Source organism: Notothenia rossii (assembly GCF_949606895.1).
Source record: "Notothenia rossii genome assembly, chromosome: 5".
Lineage (NCBI taxonomy): Eukaryota > Metazoa > Chordata > Actinopteri > Perciformes > Nototheniidae > Notothenia > Notothenia rossii.
The window spans coordinates 51,341,555-51,364,299 of record NC_136903.1 but is presented as its reverse complement, the minus strand read 5'-3'; the positions used below and the strand labels follow the sequence as shown (position 1 = coordinate 51,364,299).

The following is a 22,745-nucleotide window of genomic DNA, read 5'->3' as shown; positions in this document are numbered from 1 at the left end:
TGGGGAAGCAGTCAAACAGAAAGTAATGGGGATGTTATAGAAGAAAGAGGAAAGATCATTGTTTTTGCCTTAATGATGGACAAAAAACAAGAATAGACGTGAATAGGGGGACACAATCATGTTTGGACCTCACACTTGTGACGGATAGTTTAGCTAAATCATGTGAATGGTATATAAAAAGTGACTGTACCATAGGAATTGATCGTTACCCAGTTTTCACTATCATCAACACAAATAGGAAGTGAGTATATTTTCCAGGTGGTGCTTTGGTAAAGCAGACTGGGAGAAATGTAGACTTTGCCGTAAGGAGTCAGCACAATTGTTAGCATTAGAAGGAAGTATAGAGGAGTGCTCAAATCAAATCACAATGCACATTAAAGAAGCAGCAAATAAAACTATACCAAAAAGAACAACAGAGGGTAGGAGGAAAGTGGTGCAGTGGTGGAATGAGGAATGTTTGCAGTTCATAAAGTCACCACTAGGAGTGCTAATGGTATTGTTATCTTGAAGTTTGCCGTTCTTAGCCTCACTTCCGGTTTACGGTATCGCTACTTCCGGTTTAGCGTTAGAGAAACGGCATGGTCCGAGATAAAGATGAAGAAGAAGAAGACGACGACAGACACATGGCAGCAACATTCCCTCTGCTTCATTCATTTCTCCTGTTCAACAGGTTAGTAGTGTGTACACAGATTATGTCATATTTCGATCTAAGAAGTGTATTTGAAACTGTTTTATGTGTAGTGTAATGTCATTCTGTGAGCTACGCCATTAGCGTGTGGCTAATGGCGTCCGCTAGCTTCTTTAACACAGGCTGTTGCTCCCTGAATAATGTAGCTCTACTATGTTACTATGTGTATGAGTCCCGTGCACTAGTCTGGCTTACATTTCAAGTTTATTCTGTTTGTATAAATATGTGAAATGCTGGTCTGAGGTCATAATTGTTTATATTATTTAAATGCTAAAGCGCTAATGCTATGCTAATATTGTGCCTGTACAACACGACGCTGAAGTTGGCTTCCGATTCAGAGCATCCGATTCGGCAGTTAAGGGGAAAGTTAAGGGACATTTAATTTACAGCGCTGAGCGAACAATCCTCCGGCGGATCTAACTTCATCTAGGGGGGTTTGGGGGCATGCACCACCATGAAGATTTTTTTTAAATGTTGAAGTTAAAAGCATCAATCTGGTGCACTTTGAGAGCAACATGAAGAGATCTATGGATACATCTCTCAACACCCATATGAAACAGAACTGTAAGCAGATTTGTTTCTTTATGGATATTTTACAAATCAATTCCCTTTTAAACTGTATTCTTGTTTATTAATAACAACTTTTTTTTACTGTCATATTAGTATTGTATAACTGTTTACTTTATTCTCTTATTTTAATATAACTATAATGATCATATAAAGATGTGCCTTTACCTCACTGGTTGGAGAAAAAGCTTCTTATATTCGTTAGCATAGCTAGCTAACCAGATGCTAATAACAACAACGTTATTGACTGTATGATCAGTATGACAGATCGCCACTGGGCTTTCAACTAAAGACCAGGGCTCGAGCTTAAGGACCTCCCGTCGTCCCGGGGCCGAAAAAAATAGTGTCAGGGAGGATAAAAAATAATTTTGGGACGAATTTGGGACGAGAGTTAAAATAAAAATACCATGGTAACTCTACTACAAACGGCGATGAAAATGAAATCGACTGCACGTTGTGTGTAGCACACAATTATTAAACCTCCTTGTCAACATAAACACACAAAACATTTAGCAACCCGCGAAACACACACACACACACACTCACACACACACACACACACACACACACACACACACACACACACACACGTAAACTGTGTCCGTGTGCTGTCAGCCAGCCGCACAGCTGGCTGTGCCCGCGAATTCCTGGCCCGCAAATTCGCGGGTCTATCTACAGTAGGCTATGTACTGAGTGTGTGTATTTCGCGGGTTGAGTGATGTAAAATGACAATGGTATCCCGTGGAGGAATTCTGAAATGTTTTACCTTTACATCACAAAAACGCACAGCAGAACCAGACCCTGGAGCGCCGGCCTCTTTATTTACTTACTCCACTTCATCCCCTATGGGTAATAAGGCTGAGATGAGAACCCTCCATCGTATTTAGTCCTTAGCAACATGCTGCGCCTCTCCCCATGTATGAATGGGTATCGAGCCCCGGTATTAAACGGGCTCCGCCCGGGCCGGAATTATTAGAGACAGTGGTAACGTTAAGCTCCGACGTTATCTGACTTGTTATCGGTACTGGAGACATTTAAAAAATATATGTCATATGTAGTATTGCTACATAAACATTATATCGCAGTTTTAGTTTATCCAACTCCGTTTCTAATATGCAATAAGACTACAACATGCGTCTATGATGTATTTTCGAGCTTTCCAATCCAGACGAGATCTCTCTCTCCCGTCTGTGTGCGAGGGGGCGGGGCAGTTTGTAAAGGTCTCCTGACTGTGTTACAGACTGTCCTCCTGGTTAGTGGTTACTCTGGGTTCTGTCTTCAGCACAGAGTGTTGGATTTTTTTGGTTAATTGGATGGGACTTGATTTGATTCAATATTAGTAATTTTCTCGTTTGTGTGTTTGTTTAAATATATTTAGCCTTTGTCATGTGATTGACTGATTTACTCAAATAAAAAGGTTAATGAATTATCATCTAATGATTTGTATGATGTTTTATTTATGTTAAAGGTCACTTTGAATGATTTTAACTAATGATAAGTAGTAGAAAAACTAATATTTTAAATTCGGGACGGTCCACATTAATTTCGGGACGGCTTAGATTGTATTTCGGGACGGTTCCGGGAGGATGGTGAAAAAAGTTAGTCGAGAGCCCTGCTAAAGACACAGCCACGCAAAAACTGCGGCATGTATACAGCTCCTTATGGGTATTGCAATTTGTGAAGTCCCGGCCCGGAGCCGCGTTCTGGTGCTCTCCGTTAGAACTACACTCCAGTCAGACGAGACATATACCACGTGATGACACGTTAGGCTCGTGTTGTGTTCAAGGACCCTGACCTTGGCCAGGAAAAACAAGCTTGTTTAATTATTTTGCGGTCTAGATTACTTGAATTTTTTTCTTTTTTGCGTGTGTTTATAAATTACCCCGAGGGCCGTACCAAATGGTCTCGCGGGCCGTATACGGCCCGGAGGCCGGAGGTTCCCCACCCCTGCCCTAGAGTCATCAAATCTGGACTGGATTATCCCAGAGGGTCTAAAGATTCTTTATAACACAGTTTCAGATTTGGGAAACCTTTATTCTATTTGTGAAAATACAAACAAGGGAGATTTCAGTGCTTTTTTCGCATCCTGACCACATTAGACCAGGTCCTGATCTAAAACCACTAGACCTAGACTCATCAAATCTGGACTGGATTATCCCAGAGAGTCTAAAGATTCTTTATAAAACCGTTTCAGATTTGTGAAACCTTTATTCTATTTCTGAAAATACAAACAACGGAGATTTTGCAGCTTATTTTAAATCTAGACCACATTAGACAAGGTCCTGATCTAAAACCACTAGACCTAGACTCATCAAATTTAGACTGGATTATCCCAGAGAGTCTAAAGATTCTTTATAACACAGTTTCAGATTTGTGAAACCTTTATTCTATTTGTGAAAATACAAACAAGGGAGATTTTGCAGCTTTTTCTAAATCTAGACCACATTAGACCAGGTCCTGATCTAAAACCACGATACCTTCAACCTCCAGACAGGGAACATAGACCAACTAACATCTCTATTAACCACCTTTGCTTTTTCACTGTCTCCATCCCCACCAACTCATAACGCTGGCAATGTCCTTGATCTCATATTCTCAAGGAACTGTACTACTTCTAACCTCTCTGTAAACCCGCTCCACACATCCGATCACTTCTTCATTTCATTCTCTCTACCCCTTTCCAAACATAACAAACTAATCTCATCTCATCCTGCACCTGTCCGCCGTAACCTCCGTTCCCTCTCCCCCTCTACCTTTGCCTCATCTGTGCTTTCAGCCCTCCCTTCCTCTGATTCGTTCCAACTCCTGCCTCCAAACTCTGCAGCATGAAACTCTCCTCTCTACTCTCTTATCCTCTCTGGACTCTCTCTGTCCTCTCACATCTCGGCCGGCTCGTCAGTCCCCTCCTGCAACCTGGCTAAATGACGCACTGTGTGCTAAAAGAACCATCCTTCGGGCGGCAGAGCGGAAATGGTGGAAATCCAAACACCATGACGACCTCCTAACCTATCAGGCTCTCCTCTCCTCTTTCTCTGCTTCCATCTCTCAGGCAAAAAGCACTTTATTTCAAGATAAGATCCAATCTTCCTATTCCAATCCCAAAAAGCTATTTTCTATCTTCTCCACCCTCTTGGAACCCCCCAAAGCCCCTTCTCCCTCCTCCCTTCTGTCAAGCGACTTTGTTAACTACTTTGAAAAAAAGGTTGATGATATTCGCTCTTCTTTTTCTGACTCACCTTTACTCACCGCTGGGTCACCAGACCCTCCCTTCACCCACACACTGACCTCCTTCTCCCCTCTCTCTCCAAGTGAGGTTCTTACCCTCATTACCTCTGCCCGTCCTACCAGCTGTCCTCTGGACCCTATCCCCTCAAACCTCCTTCAGACGATCGCTCCTGATATTCTACCGTTTCTCACCCATTTCATCAACACTTCTCTAACTTCTGGTCACTTTCCAAACAGTCTCAAGGAGGCAAGAGTAAACCCTCTCCTAAAGTAACCCACTCTCAACCCGTCTGATGTTATAAACTACAGGCCTGTCTCTCTCCTCCCGTTCCTGTCTAAAACACTTGAACGCGCTGTCTTTAAACAACTCTCCTGTTATCTCCATCAGAACAACCTTCTGGATCCGCACCAGTCTGGTTTCAAGGCAGGTCACTCAACAGAAACTGCCCTCCTTGCTGTCACTGAGGAACTGCACAATGCTAAAGCAGCCTCCCTCTCCTCTGTCATCATCCTTCTGGACCTGTCTGCTGCATTCGACACGGTGAATCATCAGATCCTCCTTCGCACTCTCCAAGAACTTGGAGTTTCAGGCACTGCACTTTCCCTCCTCACCTCATACCTCAAAGACTGCACCTACAGGGTAACTTGGAGAGGGTCCGAGTCCGACCCTTGTCAATTAACTACAGGGGTCCATCAAGGCTCTGTTCTTGGTCCCCTCCTCTTCTCCTTGTACACAAATTCGCTCGGATCTGTCATTAGCCCACATGGTTTTTCATACCACTGCTACGCTGACGACACCCAATTCATTCTGTCCTTTCCCCGCTCAGAGACCCAGGTCGTCGCACGCATCTCTGCTTGTTTAGCAGACATCTCTCAGTGGATGTCTGCTCATCACCTCAAGCTCAACCTTGACAAGTCTGAACTGCTTTTCCTTCCAGGAAAAGATTGTCCGACTCTTGACCTAACAATCAACATTGGTCCCTCTGTTGTTTCCCAGACTCAGACTGCAAGGAATCTGGGTGTGACCCTAGATAACAAACTGTCCTTCACTGCAAACATCGCTGCTACAACCCGCTGCTGCAGATACACGCTTTACAACATCAGGAGGATACGTCCCCAGCTGGCCCAGAAAGCCACGCAGGTTCTGGTCCCGGCCCTCGTCATCTCACGCCTAGACTACTGCAACTCCCTCCTGGCTGGTCTACCTGCATGTGCCATCCGACCTCTGCAGCTCATCCAGAATGCAGCGGCTCGTCTGGTCTTCAACCTTCCTAAATGTTCCCACACCACGCCGCTCCTCCGCTCCCTTCACTGGCTTCCAGTAACTGCTAGAATCCACTTCAAGACACTGGTACTTGCGTACCATGCTGCGAATGGATCTGGCCCTTCCTACATCCAGGACATGGTTAAACCGTACACCCCAGCACGTGCACTCCGCTCTGCATCAGCCAAACAGCTCGCTGCACCCGCACTGCGAGGGGGACCCAAGTTCCCATCAGCAAAAACACGTAGGTTTGCTATCCTGGCTCCACAATGGTGGAATGAGCTCCCCATTGAAATCAGGACAGCAGAAAGCTTGCACATCTTCCGGCGCAGACTGAAATCTCATCTCTTTTGACTCCACTTCGAGCAATACAATTACTAACAAAGCACTTATATACTAATAAAGGACTGGCTTATCTAAAGCCAGTTGAGTAACACTTGAAATATTTTAGCTCTATGAAACCTGATGTACTTATATGATTCTGTTTTCTTCAAGGTTGTATCTTCCGGGTCGAATGTACTTATTGTAAGTCGCTTTGGATAAAAGCGTCAGCTAAATGTAATATAATGTAATGTCTCCTTTTTATTGCGAGATGCAGGGTGTACAGGAGGTTGTCCACTGTGCAAGTGTTTGTCATTGACACAGTTTGCTGTCCAATTGTTCCCTCTCCTCCCCAATGTGGACAGCATCCCTTTTGCTTTTCCCTTGCATCTGTTTCAGACAGTTTATACTTTTTTTCTCTGAGCAGTTGGAGTAGGGTGGCTGAAGTACTTCGACTTTCTTTTCTGCGTTTTACTTTGCTTCTTCCATGTCTCCTCTTGTGACAGAGGAAGTGTCTCTGGTCCCTCAGATTGTCTTTTGTCTTCAGCGTATGTTTTTGAAGGATGCACCTGTTTTTTCATTATTGCAAGGCCCTTGAGTCTTCCAACCACAAACTCTTGCTGTAGCTGGAGAAAGTCTCCTGCTCTTCTGTGCAATTTTGATGAATGGATCACTTTTTGTTGTTGTGCGGAACCAGTTCTCTACAAGAGCATTACTGTCACAGGTTTTGCCAAGATCTTTAAGCATCAGACCTGTCCAAAGAGGCACAGTACCAGCGTAATGGAGAATTATTTCCACAAGTGTCTCACAATAATGAGGATTTGGCTGGCATGCTCCGTTTGCGTCATCCTGCTTCCTCCTCTGCTTGTGTGACCACCTCTTTGATAGGAGCAAAGAAAGGGGATGATTTTGTGAGAGATCTGTGCATGTCTTCAAAATCAGAAGGTGTGTGGTCTTCATCTTCATTTTTGAAATTGATATTTTCTGACTTCTGTGTACGTATGGCCTCCTGCAGTGCTGAGAGATGTTTCTTGCACCCATTAGTTTCAGTCTTTGATGAAAAAACATGTACCATACACCTTGAAATTGACAATACCTGGCCAAATACAGTAGCATTTTGAAGGAGGGCAAAACAGTACAAAAAAATGGTTTTGTCTCCTTTCTGCACTGAACCATGGACAACTTCATACTGATCAACTTCAGCATGTGAGCAGCACAGAGGTGTATTACTGTCAGCTGCACTGACCGCTGCCCTTGGAATTAAGGTATAAGGTATAAGGTTTTATAGAATAAAGGTTTCCCAAATCTGAAACTGTGTTATAAAGAATGTTTAGACCCCCTGGGATAATCCAGTCCAGATTTGATGAGTGTAGGTCTAGTGGTTTTAGATCAGGACCTGGTCTAATGTGGTCTACATGTAAAAAAAGCATCAAAATCTCCCTTTTTGTATTTTCACAAATAGAATAAAGGTTTCACAAATCTGAAACTGTGTTATAAAGAATTTTTAGACTCTCTGGGATAATCCAGTCCAGATTTGATGAATGTAGGTCTAGTTGTTTCAGATCAGGACCTGGTCTAATGTGGTCTACATGTAAAACAAAAAGCACTGAAATCTCCCTTTTTTGTATTTTCACAAATAGAATAAAGGTTTTACAAATCTGAAACTGGGTTATAAATAATCTTTAGACTGTCTGGGATAATCCAGTCCAAATAAATCGGCTATGCAGCATGTACAACAGCCATGTTAAAGTGAGTACAGTCATGTACTGTGTGTTATCTGTTATCACTGTATTATACTGTAAATGAAAGGCTTTAATCCTTCATGAAAGTCATAATATGGCATGTGGATTTATGTCCATTTTTGATTAGAAAACGAAATATGTCAGACATACAGTTATTTTGATTGGCTAAATGTATTCTCAGTTAGCTTCAGGCCTCACTGAGGAGAAGTATTGAGGTAGAAAGCTGGTGAAGCCATTTCCTTATATTCTGCTTGCACAGATAATAAACCTGGTTGGCAAGAAGGAAGTCATATTAATCGCTTTGAGCACCAGGAAAAGCGCGTAATGTATTATTATTATATTCATTCGACCACACAACACAACGCAGAGATACTGTACATGTGGCGTCAAACCAGAGAATGATTAGATAAATAGAGAAAACGGATATAATTTGTAAGTGAATTTATTAATGTGTTTAATAAATTCTGCCTAGGACAACCACACAAACGGCAGCAACTTTCCCTCTGCTTCATTCTTTTCTCCTGTTCAACAGGCTTATTATCTGATTACCAGCTCTGCACAGCGGACTTGTAACACTAGCAGCAGTGGAGATGGAGCATCAGAACCTGGAGAATACAGCAAGAACAACAAGGATCCATTTGAAGATAGGTAAATGTAAATATTACAGTAATAGTGTACTTTCATTGTGTGGGTGTAACATACAGGGATGCAAACTGGTCACCTTTCGGTGAAATTCGCCGTTTTGAATCCAAAATAGGTCGTTTGTGTGATTCATGTAGATCTGCAATACAAATATTTTTGGGGTATGGGGGGGTCTGGGACCCGGAGTAATCTGCGGCCGGGAGCTGTTATGTGCCATCATGACACACATGGTGTTCTTTTTTTATATTTATAATGAAGCGGCCTACCAGCATGAGTCATGGCCAGATTCAAAGGTAGATATACTCAGACAAACATTAAGTATCAACTTTACCTTTTCTTAACTGAGGCTTGGTGGCCTGTAAACAGTATGAACAGGCGGGCTGCGTGTTTTCTATTGTAAATAAATAGATAAGACTATGAATTTGTATTTATTACCTGAGTAGAAATTCTGGTGTTAAACGTCTATTTAAGGACAGAGTAAGTGGGCTTCTTTCATATTGACGAGCGACTTATATTTTAATTTTCGAGTTCAATTGATAAAGATATTGTAAATGTAACTTTAGTTTACAACATTGTGTTATATATTTTTACATCACCAAAATGTTGACCACTGTCCTAAAATAAAGTATTGGCTTTGAGTAACGAATTTAAGTTTAATGTTTGATATATTTTGAATATGTCAATGATCTTCTTGTAGCTTAGGCACTTTGATGGCTAATTAAAGGAATGCTCCACTCATTAGATATTTTATAAAAACTTCAGTATTCAGTGAAACATTATGTTTAAACCATACCCTGAAGAAATCAGCGATATTCCCCGGTAAATAATGACCGGCTCTTTTTGATCAAAACCTGTATATTCCGTCAGGCAGCTGCCATTTTGGCAAATTTCAGTAGTCACGTGATCCGAAAAACTAGGTTGTGACGTCATCTGTGCGTTCACTTTGTAAACACTCGAAAACATGGCGGAGTATTTGAATTCGGACTTGTCAGCCGAGGAAGAAGTTCTGAGCAATGTGGAGAGATTGGATGGGGGAATTCAGCCATACAGTTTCGAGTCAAGTGGCCAGAACCGTCAGGAATCCAGTGACGATGAGGATGAACAGTACAGTGATCTTGCTGGAGACGATCCCTTTATTCGTGCAATTGATTTTGGGGGACGAGTTGGGAAACCTGTACATGAATGGTGTACTTGCGATCGGTGTGTAGCCATGGACAATCCTCTTATGAACATGTGTTGTCATGAGCTTGAAGAGCTTGAAAATAAACTGTTCACAGACGACTTGGATTGCATATGTTTACACAGGGAATTCGTCATTGTGGTGTTAGAAAAAGCTGTATTGAGAACAGCACTGGTTGCCATGAAGGATGTGAAACGCACCTCTCTGGTTGAACCAATAAATGAAAGGTGGGTAAATGTGACGGGTACAGCCCTTTCTTCTTAGCATTATATACTTTACAATTATTATTATTATTATTATTATTATTATTATTATTATTAATGGACATATCAACTAAAGACATTTTATTTGGTTAGGAAGTTCTGGATTAAAGATTGAATTGACTTTATCAAAAGTTTTATAATGACGTTTACATTCTAGGAGGAAATGATTTTCATCATCAATCTCATGGCAATGTTTGCACAACCTTTCATTTACAGGAGTATTTGTGTATCGACCATATTATATAAGAAGTTTATGATTGTTAATTCTAAAGCGTGTCAAATGGATTCTGTCTACAATTGCATGGCAAGGACATGAAGGACAATGACAGATAATTTTCAAAACCAAAACTTTACTAAGTATAGCCATGATAAAAGAAATCAAAAAGCATATCTACAGAATGGACTCTTTATAGAACAATGTAGGCTAGGAGTCCTAACATAATAATGGTACAATGTAGTCGAATAAATTCCATAGTAGTTAATCAATCAAATAAACAAAGTTAGAAGAAGAAAAGTACTTCATGTCAATAACCTGCTTAAAAAGCTGAGGGTTAGACTAGGTTTCTTTTTCAGAAACAAGTCCTGTTTCTCTTTGAAGCCAGAAAAAGGTTAGTCACTGTGACCTTTTTACCTGTGCTGGACTATGGTGTTTTGTTGTATATGAATGCACCTGCCCATTGCCTGAACAAGTTAGATGCCGCCTATCACAGCGCACTGAGATTTGTCACAAATTGTAAAGCACTTACACATCACTGTACACTGAATACCAAGGCATGTTTGCCATCACTCACTGTACGGAGGCTCAGTCATTGGTACACGTTTATTTATAAAGCCATGTTGGGTAAACTCCCGTATTACATCTTCTCTCTGATAACACAGAGAGTTGCAAGCAGCTATTGTCTGAGATCACTTGACGTAGTGTTGTTAGATGTGCCAAGAGCAAGGACTGTCTTAGGTAAGACAGCTTTTATGTGCGCAGCGCCACTTGCTTGGAACAGTCTACAGCTAAAACTGAAACTGAGCAATTTTATTCCTCTGAATGTTTTTAAAGCAAGTCTAAGTGAAATGCTCTTTGAAACTATGGGTATTTGTAAGTGTTGATAAGTATGTAAATGTAGCTTGTAAATACGTTGTATGATATCCTCTATTGTTTTATGTTGTTTTATGTTTCATGTGGAACTTAATTGCTGCAGGTCTCCCTTGAAAAAGAGATCTATGATCTCAATGGGACTTATCTCAATAAATAAAGGTTACAAACAAACAAATCAGTCTTCCCATAAGTTTCTAGGAATCAGGTGCCACAGAAACTGACAACATTTGTTTTTATTTCAGAACGTTCAGATTGGCGGCATACAGGCAGTTCACTTTCTGGTGTCACAAGAGGCTTGGCAAAGGTGTGCGGAAAGTTATCCCCAGCTGTGTTGTCAAATTAGTACGAGAGAAATACCCAGATCCACAAGAAAACTACACTGGACTCCAGACTGAAATTGATGCCTATGTGAATTATCTGGTAGAAAGTTAAAGATTTTTTCCCTCCTGGAAATCTTGGTTACACCACCGACTCACTGGACATTTAATAAATATATATTAATATGAAAAACAAAATATGAAATATTTTATTATTTGCCTCACTCTCAGGGAAATACTGCTGAATAAGGCTGGCTTTAAAAAATTGTTCGTTTGCTGTAACCCTACATACTCAAAATGTTAGGTAAATAAAATATTTTGAGTAGACAAATAAAATAAATTCCCACAAAAAAATCAATATTTTTCAATTTTTCATGCAGATTTGTATCATTTTCTAAAAAAATAATAATAATTTGCCTACCTACATGTACCTTAACCTACCATTTAATTGAGTCACTTTAGGGTTACAGCAAACAAAGAATATTTTAAGGCCAGCCAAAGTTTTCTGTGGTTCCATTCATGAACCAGAGCCCACAAATTCATGATGTAAGCTTTCCATGACATGCATGATAAAGTTACAATAATGTGCAATCACTTTGTGATACAGAAAAGTTCAATCAAAATCTAGTCAACCCTTACATTTTTAAGACTGCCCTAAGCTATGTGTGAGAGTGGTGAACTGCTGAAAGATGTTATCCAAACATTAATGCTCAGAACTAGTCAATCTTTTCATACATGCCTTCTACCATAAAATAATCAACCAGTTTTGATTCCTTTATGCTTCTACACAATGACATACCTTGTACTGTTAGTAGTGTCATCACAATCTTCAGTTAATGGCTGCTCCCATAGAATTGGTAAAATAAAAATAAAATCACTTATACAATTGTTTTCATCTAACTATACTTTTAGAATACCTATTGTTAGGCATAACATATCTGCAGAATGATTTCTGTAATTTATACCAATGAGTGAAGGCTCCCTTAAGACCTAGTCTGATTTCAACATCTAAGTGGCACTGTACAATTGATTTTTCACCTAAAAATGTCACAAACTATTCAGAGCATGGGCATTTAGGTAGAGTTTTTTTTTCTAAAAAGGGTATTCTGGAGTGTTGCATTTACGACTTCACTCTTCTCAGGTTTCTCAATATCAAACATGTTTTGATTAACTTCTGGAAGCTGAACATGAACTCCCTAACTTCTGCAGCACATCCTGTTCTCTGGCATTTTCTGAACAAGTTGACAATACAAGATTAAAAAACAATGAATTGTCTTTCATCTGCAGTGTTGTCAGGTACAGTGAAAGCTTGAATGGGTTCGAAATCGGTACCAGTAGGACGTTCATCAGATGGGTCACACTCGCTGTCCGATTCACTTTCAGTTTCTGTTTGTGGAACAAAGTCCAAATCCTTTGCGTCATCCTCCATCTCAAAACTGTCATCCAGGGTAAATATCTCCTCATCTATTTGACTTTCAGCCTCTGGTGTAATGACTAGAGGACTTATGTTGCCCGGGGTGGAGATCTGTAAGAATAAGAGTGTGAAATTAGCAAAATTGGAGGACATATTTTTTTTGTGATGCCTAATTCAATTCAAGAAACTCTTGATTGACTTTTGTTCATTATTTTATCGTAACTGACATCAACTGGTTGTGCATTGTGCAGCTTGATACACAAAGCATGTAGACCACAAGGGGTTAATCCAAATGTCCCCCTCTCATGTCCACTATCACTAATTTTTTGTCACTCCATGCATGTTATGTACCAGAAATTCACATGGCAGTACATACAGTACTGTTCAAAATTATTGGAACTCTTGGAAAATTCATTCATATATTATTTTTAAAGTGATTTTTCGTGAAAAACCTAAAAGATTTTCTAAATATCACATTTTAATTATATTTTGAAATTGTGATATTTTAATTTTGTCGCTTAAATTGTCATTTGGATATTTAGAAGTTGTCGGTAATACAATGTAATATACTCAAGCTGCAGCCCCAAATTATGAATACTTTATGAATTTTCCAAGTGTTCTAATAATTTTGAACAGTACTGTATAGCCCAAGCCATGGTCAATTATCAAACATAGCATCAATACCTATCTTGATACACTGAAGGAGTTCAAAAGTATTGACGAAAATGTTGAACACTCCTATCAGGTTGTCATTCTGAGAAGTCCATTAAGCACTTACCTCTGCAGGACTGTTGAAAGATTGAGCTGCACTTGACACAGGAGACGGTTGTGGTTGCGTTGATGCACTTGCATCCTTATTCGAGTTTGACGAATAGGTGTGGTCCACTGCAATGGCACGTATCATTTGATCCATGTCGGTCTGCACTGACATATCTGTAAGTGCAAATAAAATAATAAATGTAATGGCACAATCTAGATACAGAGAAGATCAATGCAATATATGTAACAAGGTGCTGTCATGCGATATCATCTGCACCCCCCCCCCCCCTAAAAAAAACCACCCCACCTCAATTCACCCTCCACAGGTGGACCACATCATTAAAAATTGACGCATTACAGTCTACACTCCTTTAAAACATAACACTTACTTGACCAATGGAAAGGGAACAGAACAACTTCTTTGCATGTCACAATGGAGACAAATTCCTGAATCATCTATTTAGGCCTCTATATTCAATTGTCAAGTTGGTCCACTCCAACAAATACCATGTCAATGTGATCTGTTAAAAATGATCACTAACATTCACTCGAGGAATGTGGGGAACCATTAACAGATTAACCCCCCCCCCGCCCGATTAGTTTTCTTCAGGTGGTTGACATACTGAGGCTGGCCTTAAAATATTCTTTGTTTGCTGTAACCCTAAACTGACAAAATTACATGGTAGTAGATAGGTAAATTATTTTATTTTTTCAGAAAATGGTAAGTCACCATGAAAAACATTGAAATTTTGGCGGAAAATAAAAAAAATTGCATACTTAAAATATTTTATTTGCCACACATTTTGGGTAGGTAGTGTTAGAGCAAACGATTTTTTTTAAAGGCCAGTCTGACAAACCACAGCTCCAGTGTCCTTCACGGGAACACTACAGTATTGATGTCATTTTTGAAATAAATCTCCAGACTTACCATTTGTTGACACTGGATTTGCATGCTTGCAACATTTACAATGTGCCTCTGGTGGTCCCTCTGGCATGTATGGCACTAACAGTGCTGGGTCAGTTTCAAATTCGATTGCATCATCCAATGAAGTGGTCGCAGCTTGGCCAGGGCTTGACACTGTAGCAGTCGGTGCATTGTCACTTTTAGGTGTGAGCAGGGTTTCTAACAGCTGAAATGAAAAATATAAAACCTTGTAGGGATGTTGTATCCAAAATGTCTCTAATTTTTACAAGAACATACATGAATGCCAGAGTGGTGGTGGGGGGGGGGGGGGGGGGCTAAAGTTGTCCCTAACTTTCGTCTGAAACTTTTACAATCATTGAAGGCAAAAGGAAAAGGGAAGCTTGTCTCATAGTCATCGGGCCTAAATGATGGCAATACTGGCATTCCTGTCGGCTAATGTATTGTCAGGGCCCCAGCAAACATTTTAGAACATTTACTGATTTAGGCTAGAGAATTAAAGCAGTCTGGACAGTCTGAGAAACGTCGCTGGACAATTACAAAGACTAGATCATTCCAAAAGATCCCTATCTACAAAACTTCAAATTCAAATATTTTATTAATTAAAAGGCCAACTACAGGCAAACAATACAACCCCAATGTAGGCCTACTTAGTAGATACAATGATTTTGATTACTAGTTATGTATGCATGTAGTACCACCCTTGCTAGCGATTCCCTCTCTAGTTTAGCATACTCAGCCTCGTTGTGCCTGGACCTAGAACCACGATTTTATGGGGCCGGAAAAACTGGGAACAAGTACCCGCTAGCCGGTAGGGGTTTCACGACTACCAATATTTACTAGTCGACATATTTTTCAAAATAATAGTCGACTAGTCGACTAGTCGTTACGTCATAATAAAGACACACAAAGAGAGGTGTAAAACTGTATTTTATATTGGAACTCATAGTTACATTAAACACTGCATTTTAATTTGTGTTACATGACAAACAGTAACTGGACTCACCAAAATCTACAGCAAAAGACTCTGTTTCCATAAATGCCACGTAAATCCAGTGCGCAACAGCGCATTGCGCAACATTTTACTCTCTGTCCTCCAGGATAACGTCCACCTTTCCAGATTTTTGGTTTGCGTTGAGGAACACCAACGCATCAACATGTGAGGGAAGGAGGCTTGACCGCTGTCGGGTGACAGTGTTGCCTGCCAGGGAAAAAATCCTCTCACTCGGGGTGCTTGTGGCTGGAATAGCCAGGTAGCTCCTCGAAAGCTTGGCTAAACGGGGGAATCGGTGCGCGTTTTCTGCCCACCACTCCATTGGGTTATCCATTGTGGGGATATGCGGTGTCCGCTGGCAGTAATCCCGTAGCTCATCATCAGCATCACTGTTGTTGAACCGTTTTGTCTTGCTGCTGCTCTGGAAATGAGCTCCAAACAGCTGTTCAAAGTCACTCACAACTTGCTTCCGCCAGCTCCACTCCAACGTTGTCTACGATCTCCTCTTCACCTACAGCAAAAATGAACCACATTAATGATAAACACATTGTTTTACAATTTGGCCGGTTTAAGTAGGACTTTTTTGTGAAACAATTATCGCTAGTTCAACTCTATTTACCTGTAGCTCCCGGCTGTTCCACCTCTCCGTCTTCACGCACTAATTGAGTCAGCCGCGCCTGGGCTTCCTCTCTGACATCGTCTGGAAGGAACTTCAGATGCATAAATCGTGGATCTAGCATGCATGCCGTGATCGGGATGGATTCTGCCAGCAGGCGAGACAACAGCTTGAAGCGGGTGATGAGCTCTTTCCTCACGGTATTCTTGAAGGAACAAATAGCCGCCAGATCGGACTCATTTGCACTTAGCGTGTTGTTAGCCATGTTCAGTAGGACGGGGTAGATGAAGGACGGCCCGACGTGATTTTCTCCGCACATGATAGTTGTCGCCTTTGCTAGAGGCCTGAGCACCGGGATCAGCTGTTCCACCAATTCCCACTGGCACTCTCTCATGGCGAGGGATCTTCGGATGCCAACTTTTGTCACTGTCTCATCCGCAAGGACGGCCTGCACCGGGAGTCTCTGCTCATACAGTCGCTCGAGCATGGTGAACGTTGAATTCCAGCGGGTCGCAGAGTCGTTTTGGAGTTTGTGTACTTTTACTCCAAGCTGTTCTTGACGTTTCTTCAAAGCACAAACTGCTACTGAGGAGTGACGAAAATGACTGACAACACGCCTGGCAGCATCTGTGGTCTTGGCGATTTCTGGTAAGTGCAACCCTGCTTTTATTGCTAGTTGAACGGTGTGTCCGGCGCATCCAAGGTGGTGGGGAAACTGCTCGCAGAGCTCCATTGCCAGGTTCATGCTGCTTGCATTGTCATGAATAGTGCAAAACACAACTAAGTCCCACTCCTCAATTGTTTCTTTGAGCCTCTGGGCTATATTCACAGCGGTGTGTCTCTCTGGCATGATAGCATGGGCGCGGGAAGGGGGGTGCTGAGGGCGCTGCAGCACCCCCTAGCGGCAGGCAGGGGGTGCGGAGCTCCCCTGTCTGAATTATTATTTGACGGTTATTGCTGCTCCCGCTGTGCATAATCTGTGTAATATGTAGCCAATAAATTCCACATTGTTGGTAAAATAATATTTTGGCCTGCCCCAAATGTTTTTTCTGTAGCCCCGGACAATTCTACCTCAATAATATAATACATTAACCGTGCTTTACGTGACCCTCATCAAGACACTAGAAAGGACGGCAGGACTGTAATTTCCTGTGTTCAGTGAATGCAACAGAGGCAAGACACCAGACCAATCAGAGAGTTGCATGGAAATAAAAGTGTGCTTGTGTCATTCAAGCTCGCGGCTCTGTGTGTGTGCGGAAATAGCACATTTAGTGTGTGTGAGAGAGGGGGAGAGAAAGGGACCGGTGCCAGCAGCAGGGACCGTGTTGTTAGCATCTGGTTAGCTAGCTGCACTAACGGACATACGGAGCTGTTTGTTCCACAACAAGCTGGAGGAGAGCTCTCCTCTCAGACTGAGAGGCTCAGGTGAGCTAAAGGACTCTCTGAGTGTTTAGATAGTTAACTTTAGTCTAAGTTATCTCAGTGGGTCTCAAACGGTTTGGTCAAAAATTATTCAAAAGATTATTTCCGCGGCACACCCTTACATGATCATTATAGTTATAAAAAAAATAAGAGAATAAAGGAAAAACAGTTATGAAATACTATATGGCAGTAAAACAAGAATACAGTTTGAAAGGGGAGTGATTTGTAAAATATCCATAAAGAAAAAGAACATCTGCTTATAGTTGTGTTTCATCTGGGTGTTGAGAGATGTATCCATAGATCTCTTAATGTTTCTCTCAAAGTGCACCAGATTGATGCTTTTAACTTCAATATTTAAAAAAAATCGTCCCTGGGGAGCATCCCCCCGGACCCCCCTAGAGGAGGTGAGGTCCGCTCCCCACTCGTAAAAAATAGCACTTTACCCCTGCCTATATGCCGTGAGCTGATTATCGAGCCTTCATTGTAACAGTAGGGTTTACTGTGTGTTTGCGTGTGGGGAGTTTTTTTGTGCGTGCTCTATGGTGCCCGTAATACTGTTCACTGGAGTCCAGCACCTCAGCACCCCCACTCAAAATACCTTCCCGCGCCTCTGCATGATAGTGGTTCGCAGCACTCTGGATTTTAACTCCCAGGTGTCTGTGATGTAGTGGGCAGTTATGGTGATGTATGGATCCATGGTGCAAGATGTCCACAGATCAGTGGTTAGTGAGACACTTTTATCTTTCATCTCATTGGCAATCCTCGCTTTCACAGTGTTGTACTGATGCATGATGTTGCTCCAAAGTGTAGCATGTGACGGGATCTTATAGCCTGGCTCGAAAAACTTCATAATGTCCCTGAAGCCTTCTCCGGAAAGGGCAGAAAGTGGTCGAACATCCTTGACGACAAAGTTGATAAGCAAGTCTGTTATCTGCTGTCTTCTTTTGTCCGTAACGGGGCGCTTGGAAAAATCAATAATGCTCGTCTGTCTCTGTCCAGTGCTGACGGCGGTCCGTTGCTCACTGGTGCTAGCATTACTGCTAGTGCTAGCTGTCGGCAGCGGGTGTTTCATTTTAAGATGTTTGCGCATAGCCGATGTATTTTTGTTGTACTTCAGTACAGCTGTACACAACTGACACTTCACTGTGGAGTTGGTTATATCATCGTTGAAGTACTGCCATACATATGAATGTCTGACGTTTTTTGGAGCATTTTGCAGCACATCGTTTACCTCCATTTTGTTCACGACTAGTTGACTAGGGCCTACAGCGCCGACTAGTGGTAAAGGTAGTCGACTAGTCGATTAGTTGGTGAAACCCCTACTAGCCGGTACTACGCTATATGGAAAGGCCACCAAAAACTGTCCTGGCCGCTTAAGGACGCTAAAGGACGTTTAAACGGGGCTATCCGCTGCAGTGGAAATGCGCCATAACATACCTTACCTTTTTCTTACTCCTAGCACTACTTCTGGTCCTCCGTCGCTTCACACTTGCAGAGGGCGATTTCTCAACTGGCTGAACTGGTGTCCTGGTCGGTGATGACACCAGAAAGACCGATGGCACTGCATCCCCATTAAGTACTGGTTGATGAATAAATCCCATTTCATGTTTCACCATATTCTCAGAGTAGTCGTCCGGAAACTTGAAATGTTCGCTGCATACACGCGCCTGTGGATCTTTTGGTTCGGGCCGAGCACATTTCGCTAGCCACTGCCTCCGAACGTACTTCCTACGCTTACCTGTTGGCAATAGATGGAACCGAGCATACCGTGAATTGTTCCTATCCGAATTGTGGCAATGTTTCGCGATACAATGAGGCATATTTAAATATAATTGTGAGAGTAACTACAGTAAAAAACATGCACAAAGCACATATGTCCTCGACACCAAACGCACAGTTCACGTCACGTCCGGTAAAATAAGTCATGTGACTCGTCAAAATGGCGCCGCCCACAGGGTTGATGTTATTTCGGTAATTAATCAGCTTAAAATCACTGATAACGTCATCGGATTAAAAAAAAAAAAAAAGAAGACTGGCAGAGACTGGTCTGTTTTATCGAATGATAATTATTTTAAAATGAGTGTCATGAGGATTCCCTCCCTTTAAAGACTAATGAAGGTTTTCTCTTTAAACTTCAGGGAAGCAGCCGTCTATTTCTACTGTTCTACCCATGTGGATGATCCTGTGAATGGTCATTGCTTGTGGTAAGTTTAAAAAACAAAAAAAAATGTCATGAGGGTATGAAGTTGTAAATTGTATGTTTTCTGGTTGCTCATACAAAACAAATCATTACGGAGCTTTCAATACTCACAAATGGAGGAAGCATACCACACATACACTTAATGATTTCAAGCCTGGAATTGTTGATGGGTATGATGTTTTAGAATCATTTGAAACGGGTACTACTGATCAGTTGAATGATGATTTGCCATCTGTAGAACTTCCTGATGAAGAATACCCATTGGCTGACTATACAGTTGGGGGAATGCGGCTAATAACTCTTAAAAGATATATTCATGTACAAGGTCAGAATGAGTGTATATATATGTATATATATATATATACAAAGTTCATATATATATATAATATATACAAAGTTCATATATATGTATGTATGTATGTGTGTATATATATATATATATATATATATATATATATATATAATATATACAAAGTTCATATATATGTATGTATGTATGTATATATATATATATATATATATGTATGTATGTATATATATGTACAGATGTAGCACTTCATTTCAGACTCCAGCTTACAGCTTCCTGCCTACGACCTGCCTAAAACCAGTATGGAGGAATGTTAAGCCCTCCCACTATTTTCAAAGAGGGGGTTGCCAGATTTTCAATTTCAGGTTTTAAGCAGGAGATGGCGCTTCATTCACAAATACAGAAATGATGTTGCCTTTCGTAGTTGACAGAAACTGCGTTGAAGAGCATTTGAAAATATAATCTTTATATATTAAATAATCATAATAATAATGTAAATGTTTACATTACATTAAACCATGCATTTTGTAATATCAGCATTTCATTTAGAAGAAAAGTAGTGATATTTGATATTTATACTCTATTCCAACAGATTAAACCATTTTCCCACTGTAGGCCGATGCATGAAATTCTTACATTTTTGCCAGTTATATTATGGAGCCGCTGTAAAAAAGGATTTGATCATTAAGTTATTGAAACTTTTGTCTTTAAGTTACTTTCACTTAACATATCAATTTATGCAATTTCTACTTAATTTAATAAGTTCTTATTATTTCAACTCAGCTCTGTAAGCCAGTTCAATGAGCTCTACATTCCATGAAGTCAATTTGACTGAACAGTGAGTTGTGATGTGTAATATTGTTCTGAAACTTTCCATGGCCTCTTAACATGGCAGTAGTGTTGACATATTCCTGCCCGGTGAAAATAGTCCCGGTCTCATAGTTGTTTTCATTAATTGAATGCATTTAACAGGGACATGAGTTTTTTTATTTTTTTACGATATACAGCAAGTGAACCACAGAGTTTGATTCGCCATTATCAAAAGAAGAACTTCCACCGGACAGATTGATGACTACAAAAAGCTAATTGGCGGATGAATACATTTTTGTGAAGCGATATGACAGTGATTTCGGCTGATGAACCACTGACGGACAGGCAAAGTCAGGTGAGTGGTTGCATATTTAATGGTTTCAGGCAAAACGAAAAGTAGCTAAATGGAGTTAAATCCACACCTAACTGGTGTTTGAATGTTTATAAAAGAGATTTTATTTCAGGGCAGTGTTATGAAAATGTCGGTTAACCAAGCTAACTTTACAGGATTATGATTATCTAAACTTTTATTAAATAAATAAGTTTCAAGTATTCTTACTCTTATGTATGACGCTTATGAATTTTTAAAAGGTTTAAATGGTAACTGCCTATATTTGTAGCTTAATTTAGAGAGGTTTTGTTTGTTCGTTCCAGTAATTAGCCGTGTCCCGGCTCTAATCGGCTAAATATTTAAGCTAAATTAACGTGTTTCGGTGAGGTTGTGTGTGTTCCTGCGAGTAATTAGCCGTGTCCCGGCTCTCTGTGCGGCTAAGAATTGTAGCTTGTTAGCCCCCGCCATGGCTTTGAAATGGATGTCATTTGTGGATAAGTATAGGGGACTTGAAGATTGTTTTTTGTTAAGGCCGAGCAAGTGTTAAAGTGATTCTATCCTTGCAACGTTTTTCTGGTTCAGCTCACGCTAAACCTGCCCAGATAGAGAGGGGGTGCCTCGCGCCATTGAACGAGTAAAATGCTAACTGTGTTCAGAAATAGCATTTATATTGTGTACAAATGCTATGTTCCACTCTTGAAATGTAGACACATTTGTATTTCTGCTTTTTAGAAAATATTTTATAGAAAAGAAAGGAATATATTTAGTTTATTTTATTGAACTATGGTGCCCATAAACTACATGTCCCACAATGCATTTCGTTCTGTGACTTGCGCACTGAAGTGTCTTAATATCAGCCGTTTCTAGCAGCGGGAACAGTCGGTGCTCAAGGCACTTAAAAATGTTGATCTTTGATTGATGAGATTATTGTTATTTAATCTAATAAATTAATGGGATGTATGTAATTATAACACAGGGAAAGGTTACTGTTCACCCACAATAATAAATAAGATGTGCAATGGTTGTAATTGTTAGATATTTATATTATAATAAAATAAATAATATTTATACATGAACAATAATTTTTCCTAAACTTCTGCTTTCAGAGGTAGTCAAGTTATTACTAAAAAAACAATAATAATCCACTGAATAGTCTATGGAAAATAACTGCAAGCAAATAATCAACAATTACAACCATTGTACAATTTCTTTTAAGTTTGGTTAAAACAAATAATAGTTTTTTCATTGATATATTTGGCATGCACGTAGACACAAAAATGCTCTATGTGGATGCACACTAACCTTTCCCTGTTATTATTACATGCATCCCATTAATTTATTAGATTGAATATGCCTCATCAATCAAAGATGAACATTTCAAGTTGTTTATTTATTTAAATGAAGTACTGTTTAAGTCTTTATCAAATGAATTCAGGGATAATATTGTAATTGTGAAAGCCAAGGCTTGTAGTTTATGGGCAACGTGACTGTTGTAATTGTGTGCATCTTATTCTTTGTCATGTTCTCAGTTCTTATTACTTTATTAAGGCCTGCTTCATAATGTACCTAAATGTGTGTTCTCTATTACAGACAGATTTTCAAAGATTTCCGTTTTGCTGCAACTGGATGAAGTGGACTTGTAAGTTGTGCAGGTTTTCCAGTTACAATGAG

The 22,745-nt window shown here is 40.5% G+C and overlaps 3 protein-coding genes and 2 long non-coding RNA genes across 7 annotated transcripts in view; 2 read left to right on the top strand and 3 right to left on the bottom strand.

Moving 5' to 3' along the window:
• LOC307039104 overlaps nucleotides 1-22,745 on the top strand; it is a 514,347-nt gene that overhangs the window by 44,675 nt on the left and 446,927 nt on the right. The window lies entirely within an intron of this gene.
• LOC307038730 (uncharacterized protein) overlaps nucleotides 1-22,745 on the bottom strand; it is a 111,727-nt gene that overhangs the window by 27,899 nt on the left and 61,083 nt on the right. The gene's annotated exons all lie outside the window — the stretch shown is intronic.
• LOC307038734 overlaps nucleotides 118-22,745 on the top strand; it is a 24,925-nt gene continuing 2,297 nt past the window's right edge. The window contains exons 1-5 of one of the 3 annotated variants that reach the window (XR_013808080.1): nucleotides 126-670; nucleotides 8,340-8,461; nucleotides 19,565-19,630; nucleotides 20,941-21,098; nucleotides 22,665-22,713. This is a non-coding gene — a long non-coding RNA (uncharacterized lncRNA). Of the gene's footprint in view, nucleotides 671-8,339; nucleotides 8,462-19,564; nucleotides 19,631-20,940; nucleotides 22,714-22,745 lie in introns of all 3 variants that reach the window. The other 2 variants (XR_013808081.1, XR_013808079.1) reach the window with 2 other exon arrangements.
• LOC307038727 (P2Y purinoceptor 1-like) overlaps nucleotides 11,198-22,745 on the bottom strand; it is a 26,637-nt gene continuing 15,089 nt past the window's right edge. The window contains exons 2-4 of the mRNA XM_079680369.1: nucleotides 14,401-14,602; nucleotides 13,492-13,646; nucleotides 11,198-12,824 (exon numbers count right to left, since the gene is read on the bottom strand). Of these exons, the coding sequence (XP_079536495.1) occupies nucleotides 12,555-12,824; nucleotides 13,492-13,646; nucleotides 14,401-14,602 (627 nt within the window). The 3' untranslated portion in view covers nucleotides 11,198-12,554. The remainder of the gene's footprint in view (nucleotides 12,825-13,491; nucleotides 13,647-14,400; nucleotides 14,603-22,745) is intronic.
• The window catches only part of LOC307038731 (E3 SUMO-protein ligase ZBED1-like), a 236,827-nt gene continuing 229,388 nt past the window's right edge, over nucleotides 15,307-22,745 (bottom strand). The window contains exons 2-3 of the mRNA XM_079680378.1: nucleotides 16,008-17,875; nucleotides 15,307-15,899 (exon numbers count right to left, since the gene is read on the bottom strand). Coding sequence (XP_079536504.1) covers nucleotides 15,841-15,899; nucleotides 16,008-16,854 — 906 coding nt within the window. The 5' untranslated portion in view covers nucleotides 16,855-17,875 and the 3' untranslated portion in view covers nucleotides 15,307-15,840. The remainder of the gene's footprint in view (nucleotides 15,900-16,007; nucleotides 17,876-22,745) is intronic.